We start from the raw sequence: 13,823 nt of genomic DNA on the forward strand, positions 1-13,823 counted from the left end.
AAATGTCAGAAATTTCAGTCATTAGAATGTAGTATGTTTGGTACAAGTTTTGATATTCAAGGAGTTTTTTTCCAACTTCAAATATAAAATTTTGATGTGATTAGATGTAATAAGAAAAACACAGTTTTGAGGACCTTCAGACCAATTTCTTCTGCTAAAGTCTTTGATTTGTAAAGTTTGACAATTTTGGTCTTGAGTATGATGTTAGCCTATATGATGTACGTACAGATTGTATATACTTTATAGATGACTTAAGGGTGTATACTACATTACTGTGACCAGCATCTTTATTCCAGGAGAGCTCCTTACTATTTTTATATTGTAATTTGACAAAATGATTTTAAATTATATACAACATCCGATCCACAGAAATTCAGGCATTGATAACACTCGGATAACTATGGAATTGTTAAGTAATAATGATAATAGTCAAAAGACTTGAAAAGAGATAACTCAGTCACAAATTATGTGTTTAAAGTGTAAGGTAACATACATCCTTAAATTGGGTATATTTATATTTCCTATCTTTTCCTGCTTGTTCAAAATTTTATTTTTTTCAATCTTGACATCATCGTTAGTTTATCCATTTTTCATCCTTTAATAAACTTGTATGAATTTATTGTATCCATGGCCCAATTCAAGGTCACAGCAAGGAGTCAAAGGTCAAATCAATTCTACTATAGCAATGAATGACGATGTGGGGTATTTCTTTGTGAACCCTAATTCACTTTCCCCTGTATATCTACCATTGAAAGAGGGCTCAATGTTGCTTTATGTATGAAACTTGCATCTTTGTACCCTGGTGGGACTATTGCTGCATGAAATTCTTGGGTGCCATACACCAAAGGTCAAGGTCACAGAAAAGGTCAAATGTCATATCACCATAATGGTTATCTGGGCTGCAGATTTCAATGGTTCTGTATCTTTTTATAAACCTTAGTAGACTAAATGTATAACAACTAGAAAATGTGTTTAGTACGAGTCTGAACCCCGAAAGGTCAATGTCAAAACAAAGGTCAAAAGTCATTACGATACGCTTGTCAAAGTCATAACTACATTACTTTGACTAGCATATTTTTTCAGGATTATACACTGATGTATAACAAACACTAGAGAGGATATGAATTCATCCAAATTGTTTGAAACTAAAGATATCAACATCTATCATGTGACCCTTATTTTATTTTAACTTTAAACACTTCACATTATCATAGAAATTTCATTTCCAAGTTAGACTAAACATTTGAAAACTTCATTTTAGGTATTTCTCTCCAGTGTGAAAAAAACAACACCCTGCAGACTTGTTGACCTTAAACTTCCACAAACATGTAACATATAATTAAAAGTTATGCAATTTAAATTTTGTTCTGCTCAGAAAACAAAGAAATAGACCTGTACAACATTTGACATTTATTTAACCTTTAATGGTGCACATTAACATGCATGGCTGTTTTCTGAGGAAGGTTTATGTTTGATGTGAGGATCGGGTTGCCATGGTAACAGGCTCTGCTGGGTCAAAGAAGGAGTAAATCGGCCAGTGATTATTCTAATTGACAAGTTGATCCCTCCCCTGTGTGGTTACATAAGGGGGGATAATTGGAAGGGAACTACCCACTATTACCCTCTGTCATACTAAATCACAGCTCAAGGTGTCGGGCAGACTCCCCTCATCTGATAAAGAATAATCATCCAACGAAAGCATGGTTATGCATACATTGTTGAAGTAAATTTTCAACTGTTTCAAAAAATCATTTTAAAAGTTGCGTTTATTTTTTATAAATAGAAATAAATTTTGTATAACATACTATTTGATTAAAATATAATTGTTTATTTTTTAGAAAATTAATTCAAATAAATGTTCTGAATTATAGAAAGAAGCTATCAAGCAATTAGTTGTATATGATTGGTTAACTTCAAATATGTTTTTATGAATATTTCATGTTTGATCTTAACATTAGATTTTAAGATCTTAAGTTACATGTCCAAGAAAATAAAACGGTACTCTTAAAACAAAAAACAAAAAAGATTATGGTATACCTGTTCAGATTAAAACAAAGATACTGCACTTTTGAAAATTTCAGTAGCAAATTATTAACACAACAAGGCTTTAAGCAACCAAAGTGAATGTTTTTCAACAGCTGTTAAACATATGTACTACACGAAATCTGTGTCTTTCAATATGTTAGCCATCAAATTCACAGATTCAGCCCAGAAAAAAATGATATACCAATTAAAAATGTTGTAATTGCATGGGCCAGAGGTAAAATTTACAACACACAGGAGGAGCCTATTTGTTGTAGAAATATGTACAAATCTTCACATATTCACGTATTGAAAAAAGGTTTCTAGCTGCCCAATAATTATGAATTGATTATACAATTGTGTTAGTAATTTATTACTGTGTCAATGAGCTATCTTTTCTTGTGTTACCAGCAAGAAACTAAACTGTTTTAGAGATTAACAGTGTAGGGATTAAAGTTTGTAAATTAGAGACCCCACTCCATCCTACAGCCTCACAGTCATGAGAAAGTATAAAGGTCACTAATAGTTTGTACCATTGATACCCCCACCCCTTCCCCCTCCCAACAATCATCAGGTACAATTGAGACCCAAATCCCATCCCCATCCCCTTCCCCACAATCACCAAAATGTATAAAGGTCACTAACAGTTTGTACCATTGAGACCCCCCCCCCCTCCCCCCTCCCAACAATCTCCAAAATGAAAATGTATAAAGGTCACTAACAGTTTGTACCATTGAGACCCCCCCCTCCTCCCCCTCCCCACAAACACAAAAATGTATAAAGGTCACTAACAGTTTGCACCATTGAGACCCCCCCCCCCCCCCCCCCACAATCACCAAAATGTATTAAGGTCACTAATAGTTTGTGCCATTGAGACCCCAACCCCCTCCCACTCCCCACAATCACCAAAACGTATAAAGGTCACTTACAGTTTTTACCATTGAGACCCCCCCCCCCTCCCCCTCCCAACAATCACCAAAATCAAAATGTATAAAGGTCACTAACAATTTGTACCATTGAGACCCCCACCTCCTCCCACTTCCCATAATCACGAAAATGCATAAAGGTCACTAATAGTTTGTGCCATTGAGACCCCAACCCCCTCCCACTCCCCACAATCACCAAAACGTATAAAGGTCACTTACAGTTTTTACCATTGAGACCCCCACCTCCTCACACTCCCCATAATCACCAAAATGTATAAAAGTCACTAACGGTTTGTACCATTGAGGCCCCCCCCCCCTCCCCCCTCCCAACAATCTCCAAAATGAAAATGTATAAAGGTCACTAACAATTTGTACCATTGAGACCCCCCCCCTCCCCCCTCCCAACAATCACAAAAATGTATAAAGGTCACTAACAATTTGTACCATTGAGACCCCCCCCTCCTCCCCCTCCCCACAAACACAAAAATGTATAAAGGTTACTAACAGTTTGTACCATTGATACCCCCTCCCCTTCCCCCTCCCATCAATCATCAGGTACAATTGAGACCCCGCTCCCATCCCCATCCCCTTCCCCACAATCACAAAAATGTATAAAGGTCACTAACAATTTGTACCATTGAGACCCCCACCTCCTCCCCCTCCCCATAATCACCAAAATGTATAAAGGTCCCTAACAGTTTTTACCATTGAGACCCCCACCTCCTCCCCCTCCCCACAAACACAAAAATGTATAAAGGTCACTAACAGTTTGCACCATTGAGACCCCCCCCCCTCCCCCCTCCCAACAATCACCAAAATGTATAAAGGTCACTTACAGTTTTTACCATTGAGACCCCCACCTCCTCCCACTCCCCATAATCACCAAAATGTATAAAGGTCACTAATAGTTAGTTTCTCTAACTGTCCACAACAATACTTTTAATCACTGTTCATTATCTCATGAACCTGTCTTAGTTCAACAAGATGTAAGTTTTATACATTAGGCCAAATAAATAAATAAATTTTGAATTAATTCTTAATTCTGCTAACTGCAAACATAATAGATTATTTTAAATAAATGATATGATGGTAACTATATATATATAGTCTATTGAGACCCCAGTCCCATCCCCTTCCCCACAATCACCAAAATGTATAGGTTTGTATTATATGACATTTTGGAGGAGGTGGGTGTCTCATACAATACAAACCTATAAAACCCTTATATATATATATATATGTTTATCTATTTTGTATCTAGAAATCAAATTACTAATACACATTTATTAGGAGTATTACCCCAGAACAGTAAACCCTTAATATAATGCCCCTTCACAGTTCGTTCATTTCCCGCCTTGCTAATTATAATTATCACCAACATATTTCAAGGTCCTCGTTAAAGATATTTATTATGAAAATTCTCTGTTACACTTCCTGATTAAACTCCAATCCACTTTATAATGCCAAAATTTTGATGGACAAAAAAAAGGTGGCTGTATAACAGGTTTAGGGAGAGGGAAGTTAGAGCTTCACCCTCCAGTGGTCATTGATGAAGATTTCTACAGATGAAATTGCAGTGCCAGGTTTTAACCAATTTTATAGGATGACTTCACAGATACAGGTTTCAATGTGTACAGCATGCAGAGCCTTTATATTCTCTCCTTGCCTTGCTTCAATGAAAATGCACTCCAGATCTTATAAATTTCAGGTTAGTGTTTATGTTATAGGAAATGTACTTTTTACTTGGCAAATCTTCATCTTCAAAGACATGTTTAAAACATATGATTCGGAGTAGAAACGAATGCCATAAAAACGAAATAAAAACTGTGTAGAATATATTATTGTAAATCAGTCTCACATCTTCAGAGAAATTTGAAAAAAACACCATGAGAAAACAGACATGACCCAAACCTATAAAACCCTTCATGTTGTGAAATGCCATGAAATCTTTTAGAGCAGAAGTACTTGTTCTGTGTGATCTGAAAGTAAAGTGTACGTTTAACTATTAAAGATCAAATGTCAAAGCCCATTAAGATGAAAAGGAGTGACCACTCAAAAAGAATAGCTTCAAATTTACATGTATTAGGGAGTAAGGGTTACTATCTTCACAGTCGGGCATGAAAAATGGACATTTCCTGTAGTGGGACACGAAATAGCCACAAACTGGCCGCTGATATCTACATCAAAGAGCCACTGAAGGTTACTAATGACCCTGGATGTAATAAAACTGACCAGGCCACCAAACAGGTACAGGAAATGACCAGGCTTCCAAGCATCATATTGACACAGATTATGTCACAAACACTTAAGTGACCCTGAACAGGTAGTGTTCACAGAGCTGTTATACAACTAATCGCTAGTCAGATAAGTCTGTTTGTGTATCTATGGTCAGTACAAATAGATTCCTTACAGATGGTCAGTGATGGGAGTGGTCAGTTTAGTAAATTAGCTGCTCTGGCCATTAGCTATATATATATGGATCAAGTCTGTTATGACATTAATACCAGAATTAGTGGGGAAAATCCATTTTTTCTCATGTTAATATATATATATATGTAGCAAAATTTTGTGAACATTTTATCTCTTTTATTTCAAATTATTTGCAATTTATTTTGATACATAACATTAGAGTTTCATTCTAATGCATGTATTTTAAATTTAATATATCAAAATTAAAGGTCAATCGGGAAATTGATATAAAATGATTTGGGGAGTTAATACATTGTATATGCTGATAGTTAGCTATAATTGGGCTCCTTACTAACATAAACCCTCTATATAACTTACAGCCCTTAGGGAGTTACTATATATATATATGTACCGCTCCCCAGATATTGTGTCACTATATAAGTGTAAACTGCCTCCTCCCTGACTATCGCTTAAAGATGACAGGTTACGTACATTATCAAGTGAGACATCGATACAGTCTAAGTGCTGTCCACCTCTCTCCCAATCCTTATCACACGTCCGTCATCTCCTCCGTCTTCTGTATCACATACTTCATCGCTACTGTCATCACTCTTGTCGTCAGTCCCATTCATCATGGAGGAAAATGGAGAAGTAAATCGTCCTGCTAATCATAGGATACAAAAGTCATTAATTATCACTTAATCTCCGTCGTAGACTTGCTCTAGTTCTTACTACCTCCTCAATCTGGAAACTTTTGTTCCTGGAGAAAATTAATAGCTGGATTAATAAATTTACAGATCAACAAAACCTGAATTTTGTAGATCATGAATTATAAAATTACTTTTATTTTTTAAAAATATTTTGTCAAAGGTGAGCACATATTTATAGAGCCGTGTCTGTGAAAACTTTTCGACAGACATTAAATGACACAAATAAAATTTCCAGACTGGAAATTGTTTTACATAAGGAATACCTGTATAAACTCTTTTCCTAATAAACTCTTTTGAATAAATCAATGTTGCAGAAAATGGTTCCAAAGAATGAGTGTCTGGATTTTGCAATTTCATGGTTAGTGGGGCTAATCCGCTATGATTATCGATTAGATCTGTTACAAAGAACTTAGCAGAAACTTTGAGATCACTATCTATTAATTTGCATCTGCATCTTGATTTAAGAGAGAGAACAATTGAATAGAAAGACTGGTAATAAGTCTTATTATCTACATATATGTAAATTAAAATTAAAAATCATTTGAAAATGTCTTTTCCAGCAGGATGATATTTAACAAAATGCTTTAATGATGTAACAAATTTCGCTATGAAAATGCAACCTAGACAAAAATAACTTGAAAGGAATGACCTATATAAAAAGGATATTTAGTTCAGTTTTCTAACAATCATTGCTGGGATGAGATGATCAGATGAAAACTTATGTTACTCAGGGGACAACTTTTTTGGATGAACTTTGTGTTGGTCAAACAAAAACCTATCATAGACTAAAAAACCTGTGGCAGATTGCAAGATATAAGAGAATAGAAAACATAGAGGAAAGGTCATGAAGATCAGCTATTGGACTATGAGATGATCTATTATCATAGGAGGTGGAGGGGAGGGAACCCTGAGGAAGTCCTGAGGGGGTTCACATTGAATGGGGCGGGGCCATTTGAAACAAATTAGAACGGATCAGGTAAACTTCCACACCTGTCCCTCCACTATTGACAGAAAGGTGAAAAAGCTCGTTAAAGGTAACGTTACCTGCACGTTCCCAAGGGAACCCTAAAATCTTCTTCATCAACAAGCAGGTAAACAGTTAGGTGACCTGACTTGAAGAGAAGTCTCGTACACCTCTATAATTACAGTGGGGGGGCACCGGTCGCACTCTTTTGAGAAGCGACACACTGATGAGTACTAGAGCTACCCAGAACACTGGCTTTAAGTCATCGGAGATGAAAACCTGTTCTTTGTTAAAAGTTTAAATAAAAGACAATGTTTGTCTTTGAACTCCGTTGTCCACCGAAAAAAAATCTGTAGTAATAAGATTTTACTCTGCAAGTCAGGAATATCATCTTATACGATTTGTGGATTGTATATCAAGATTTGGTCACTTAAACACAGACAACAGTTCGCAAAATGATTTCAAAGTATTTCTTACGGAAGTTTTTCTGTTACTGAAACAGTTCATCACTCCTTACTGTCTGTTAAGCAGACTATGATCATCAAAATTTATGATCAGCATAGTTTTAAGTGAAGTTAAATACTTAGTACCCACTCTAATAATGTGCTAATCTTCTCTTCAACTCATTTACCCCTGAAATTTCATAATGCACTATTCCAACCTTTGCCTTGGAAGAGTTCAAATGTGTCTTCAGCGATGAATCAGTTAACTTGTGTTATTTTTTGGTCACATTGTCTTTAGTTTTCTCTGTTCCAGATCCTCAAATTTCCAATAAAAATCCAATACTCTGAAATTGTGTGTAAAAGGGGTTCAAATGTCAATTTGAAAGAAAGCTGCAAAATATTAAGATATGTTAAAAAAAACCCACAGCTACCCATATGAAACTAATTACGAAACTGAGTTTGTCTGTTGACTTCTAAAATTTTAAGTTCATGAATTCTCCCGGGTACTTCTGGCTTGAAGCTTATTAATTATTAATTATTGATGATTGTAAATGCGTATATTCTTGAAAAACTGAATCTCAATTTCAAGATTGTGGATCTGTGTCCACTTGTATTCAGTCTTGGGAGTTTGCTCGACTTAAAGATTTCATGTTCATTTCCCAAAGCTTTGTATTTTCTGCACTGTTAAGAAGTTTCATAAAAGTGATATCTAATTCCTCATGTTCTTGTGTCTGTACTGGACAAAACTTGTACGCAAACAAGGCTTATTGACATGAACTAATAAATGTTATTTTTCTCCTTTCAGTCTACAAATCTCCAGAATATGAGTCCCTAGGTTTTGATCTCCTCAAAAAGAGACTGGTGGAAATAGGCTATCCACAAGCCATTAATGACTTTGAATATGACCCGACCTTTCCTATCAGGTAAAATACACAATACATCTCCGGCACACATGGGGGCATGCACACATCTGGAGATTTTAGCCAGGTGGCATAGGACTAGTAGTTAGCGCCTGATGAGGCAGCTCCTGCGAATTCCTCAAAAATGGTATTGATTAATGTATATGCTAATTGTTTTGATTTATAAATTGAATATCTAGGCTCTTTAAAGCGCTTTAGAGCGGCTTATTCTAGCTAGTAGGGTGCTATATCAAATGTTCTATATTTTATTTAATTATTTTTAAACAGCTGGAGTCTTATATTAGGGTCGTATGTGATTTTGATGAAATTGACTTATATCTCTTTGATTAGGACCTGTTTATTGTGGGTTACCGGTATTGTAATTGTCCTGTTCGACTAACTGTGGACTTGTTGGTTTCCTTGCCATGGTTTAGTGTTTCTTTGGTATCCTAGACGCTATCCTAGCTACATGTTACAATCGCGACTAGAAGACAACCACAAGTTATGGTTTGATCAGAATGAACAATACCAGTTCCTAAAGTTCTGGTGATCTGATAGAATCCTCTGGTTACCTATATGACATGTGTAACCTCAAAAGAAATCAAGGTACATGTAAAAATCCATGTTAAGGATACCTGACCCACGTACTGCGCTGTGGTTTTCATATGTACAGTTACCTCCCCTTGATTTTGTTTTGGATATAACTGTAACACAGTTGGACCAGGGCACTTCTGTTGATCAGGTATAGCGCAATCGGTTAGAGGGATAGTATAACAATCTGAGGTCCAGGGTTTGAATCCCGGTCAAGCCCCGCTGATTTTTTTTCCGCTCAGAACACTGTTGTTGATTTGATTTGATTTCTTTCACCTTTATTTTTTCTCATAAAAGTCCCACAAGGTATTGCTTTTCCTTTCAGAAATTATTGATGATTTGGTCACAAAACGGTTTCCAATATTTAGTTTCAGTTTTCAGCAGTCGTACGGTACAGGGATGTTAAAACAACCTCGCATCTCTATGATCAGAAACCATTTCCAGTTGCACTTCTCTTTAGAATCAGAAACAGGTCTCTCCTAGTTTATTCAGTATAACAAATACATGTTACACAATTAAACATATCTGTATTTCCCAGCAACCTAAACGCCTCTGATCGATTAATGTGCAAATGCACTTTACTTGAGATAAAAATGTCCTATAACAATTTCTGTCATCATCTTTTCCGTTTACACTTCATTTCTAAAAAATATCATTAAGATAGTCTTCATTCAAAAATATTCTATTAAAAGCTGTGTTGTTTATCATCACATCTTCATATAAGGTCTTTTTAAAATCTTCAAATGAAGAAGTACACAAAAATGTCAATTATGAGTTTATCCTTGACAAAATATTGCATAATAAGTTGTAACACATGTGCAGTAAAAAGATTAAGAGCTACCATTGTGCTTCGGTACAGTCTGCGATGTGAAGGTTTTAATTTCTTTCTTGTCTATCGGATGCTAACCCACGTGGAAGCCATTTGTTAAATGTCTAATCACACCCTGAGAAAAATCCCAGCATAGTAAATTTACTAATTCCTACCCTTCTGTTTTCTATTCTCCTGAATAATTGTGACTTATTTCTGCTCATTAATCTGGCGTATTTCACTAGAATTCTAGCATACTTTCTAAACCATGAACAAAGATGTACGGAACTTTCTCAGGAAAATTTGCAGTGGCAGAAGTGTGTTAGTTTTATCCCATATCCCACAAATTAGCAGTTCACAGGGTTTCTGGTCATTGCGGCGTGCGTACGTACGCGTACGCTTTCCAAATTTAGGATGTAAGCGTGTACAGGCTGACGATTTAATTTTTAAAAGATGCCGGATATTTAATTTTTGCTGGGAGACTTCGAACAGAAATGCTTTGTGGCATTTTGACGACTTTCACATTACACTCTTAGCATGTGAAACCAAATTAGAAATAACAGGTTTATTTGATGGGAAAGTGGCGTCAGACGGTAGCTTCCTGTTAAGTGTCGAGCGTGGTGTTTTTTAAAGATTTTATCAGCTTTTCGTTTCTTTGGATAAACGCTGTGTGTATTAAGTGTAACTGCAAAAGGGACGCACACGGAACACAATTATGAAGTTCAGCAAGAAAGTCTATCTAAGTAACAGCAAAGAAACCATAGTGGTATTTATAATTAACTTCACCAAACCCAAAGCATTATAAGCTTTGTCCAGAAAATGTAAACAACTTTTCAATAAAAAAAAGTATTTCTTGCCGATTAATATTAGCTCTAAAACAAAAATAAAACAGTGAATAGGATGTGTATGTTTGTCATGAATTTCTTTTAACAATGCAGTGCCATAAACAATGCATAACTGTAAACAATACATAACTAAACAACACAAAACAAAAAAATCATCATTAATGTAAACAATACATGACTTTAAACACCACTGTACTTGCATTTTGCCAACCCTCCCTATTTAGGAAGGAGACTCTCGATTTTGAACCCTTAAATTTAGTGTTTTCAAAGAGTTAATTTGTTTATCTGTTCTATATTCTAAGATAAAGATACACATAACTATAAACACCACATAACTATAAACAACATATAACTATAAACAACACATAACTTTAAACAACACTATAAACAACACATAACTATAAACAACACAAAGGTAAACAACACATAACTATAAACAACACATAACTATAAACAACATAAAGGTTAACAACACATAACTATAAACAACACATAACTATAAACAACATAAAGGTTAACAACACATAACTATAAACAACACAACTATAAACAACACATAACCATAAACAACACATAACTATAAACAAAACATAACTATAAACAATACATAACTATAAACAATACAACTATAAACNAACACATAACTATAAACAACACATTACTATAAACATCTCAAAGGTAAACAACACATAACTATAAACAACACAACTATAAACAACACATAACTATTAACAACACATAACTATAAAGAACACATAACTATAAACAACACATTACTATAAACATCTCAAAGGTAAACAACACATAACTATAAACAACACAACTATAAACAACACATAACTATTAACAACACATAACTATAAGCAACACATAACTATAAACAACACATAACTATAAACAATACAAAGGTAAGCAACACATAACTATAAACAACACAACTATAAACAACACATAACTATTAACAACACATAACTATAAGCAACACATAACTATAAACAAAACATAACTATAAACAACACATAACTATAAACAGCACTCAACTATAACAACACATAATTATAAACAACACATAACTATAAACAACACAAAGGTAAACAACACATAATTGTTAACAGCGCTTTAATGTTAACAACATATAACAAATTAAAGCATAAATGTAAATAAAGCCTAGCTGTAAACCATGTAATACGTTAACCAAAAAATAGACTTCTGATTGAAATATGTCACCAATATTTATTCATCATAAATTAAAAAATGTATGATGTTCTTTTCATGATTTTAACTTCATACAATTAAGTTGGTTGAAAAATAACCACAAAATATAGGTAATGTTTAGTTCATAGATTTATTTTAAACTACATATGATAATATCAGTGAACTCTATTTTACTATTTTAGTGAGACAATCTGATGGCTTGGTTTAGGTACGTGTAATGATAAGCTGACTGATCACGCGTCCCACGCATCCCACGCGTCCCCTCGTGGAGCCGTTACTGCGCCATGCTTACTATCTACCATATCACTCTGACCTTTACAAAATTCCTACCGAGTTATGGAAAATTCATATGGTAATGATCGGAAGTTAGTTTATGAAAATTGCTCCAATGAGAATATATCAATTACGTATTTTAAATTTTCCAGCTGTTTTGGAAATCTGGTAATGTTCGTTTTGGTGACGGTTGGAGTTTGAAATAAGTTTGCAGAGTTTACTTAACGCCTTACACCACCTGTCAAAAAAAAAAAAGACTAATCTGTGAAGCAGTTTCTTTCAATGATAATTATATTGAAGGCATCTGTTTTTGACATATATATATAGAACGTACATGTTTGATGGGGTATGTTTTGTTGGGTAGTGTAAATATAACTTATTTTTGAAAATGTAAATGTTGGAAAATGTTCTGTATGAAGTTATAAGTCGACATTGAAAATAAACTTAACCTCCTCACTCCATTCCTCTGTTTTTCTATAACAATGATCAAACTTGTGCAATAAAAGGATGAAATTTTCTGTGAATGAAATAAAAAATTAACGCAACCTTCCAAAAGCCACCTAATTGAAATCAAGGACATTATTTACTCTTCAAAGGTCATAATAGACATATAATTACTAAACAGAGGTGGCCTTTATAGACGGGATTTTACTATACAGAGGTGACCTTTATAGACAGGTATTTACTATACAGAGGTGACCTTATAGACAGGTATTTACTGTAAAGATGTGACCTTTATAGACAGGTATGTACTATACGGAGGTGACATTTATAGACAGGTATTTACTATACAGAGGTAATCTTTATAGACAAGTATTTACTATACAGATGTGACCTTTATAGACAGGTATTTACTATACAGAGGCAATCTTTATAGACAAGTATTTACTATACAGACATGACCTTTATAGACAGGTATTTACAATACATATGTGACCTTTATAAACAGGTATGTACTATACAGATGTGACCTTTATAGACAGGTATTTACTATACAGAGGTAATCTTTATAGACAAGTATTTACTATACAGATGTGACCTTTATAGACAGGTATGTACTATACAGACATGACCTTTATAGACAGGTATTTACTATACATAGGTGACCTTTATAGACAGGTATGTACTATACAGACATGACCTTTAAAGACAGGTATTTACAATACATATGTGACCTTTGTAGACAGGTATTTACTATACAGAGGTGACCTTAATAGACAGGTATGTACTAAACAGACATGACCTTTATAGACAGGTATTTACGATACAGTGGTGCCCTTTTTAGCTCACCTGGCACGAAGTGCCAAGTGAGCTTATGCCGTGGCGCGGCGTCCGTCGTCCGTCCGTCCGTCGTCTGTCCGTCCGTCGTCCGGCGTCAATATTTTACTTTAAACGACTTCTTCTTAATAACCGAAAGGCCTAGGGTGTCAATATTTGGCCAGAAGCAAACTTGGATGAAGGGCTACAAAGTTTGTTCAAATAAATGACCTTCACCTATTTTCAAGGTCACAGGGGTCAAATATGTCAAAAACTTTAAACATCTTCTTCTCAATAACCAAAATGCCCAGGGAGATGATATTTGGCCAGTAGCATGCTTGGGTGAAGGGCTACCAAGTTTGTTCAAATGAATGACCTTCAATTATATTCAAGGTCACAGGGGTCAATTGTATTAAAAAACCTTTAAACAACTTCTTCTGAATAACCAAAATGCTCAGGGT

The 13,823-nt window shown here is 34.8% G+C and overlaps 1 protein-coding gene across 3 annotated transcripts in view; it reads left to right on the forward strand.

The window, feature by feature from the left end:
* The window catches only part of LOC110455389 (cytosolic purine 5'-nucleotidase-like), a 145,507-nt gene that overhangs the window by 46,572 nt on the left and 85,112 nt on the right, over nucleotides 1–13,823 (forward strand). For 2 of the 3 annotated variants that reach the window (XM_021505496.1, XM_021505497.1), the window contains one exon: nucleotides 8,280–8,397. In XM_021505496.1, the coding sequence (XP_021361171.1) occupies nucleotides 8,280–8,397 (118 nt within the window). Of the gene's footprint in view, nucleotides 1–5,292; nucleotides 5,336–8,279; nucleotides 8,398–13,823 lie in introns of those variants that run through there. The other variant, XM_021505498.1, reaches the window with a different exon arrangement.

The sequence above is a fragment of the Mizuhopecten yessoensis genome, unplaced genomic scaffold (genome assembly GCF_002113885.1).
Source record: "Mizuhopecten yessoensis strain PY_sf001 unplaced genomic scaffold, ASM211388v2 scaffold8213, whole genome shotgun sequence".
Taxonomy (NCBI): domain Eukaryota; kingdom Metazoa; phylum Mollusca; class Bivalvia; order Pectinida; family Pectinidae; genus Mizuhopecten; species Mizuhopecten yessoensis.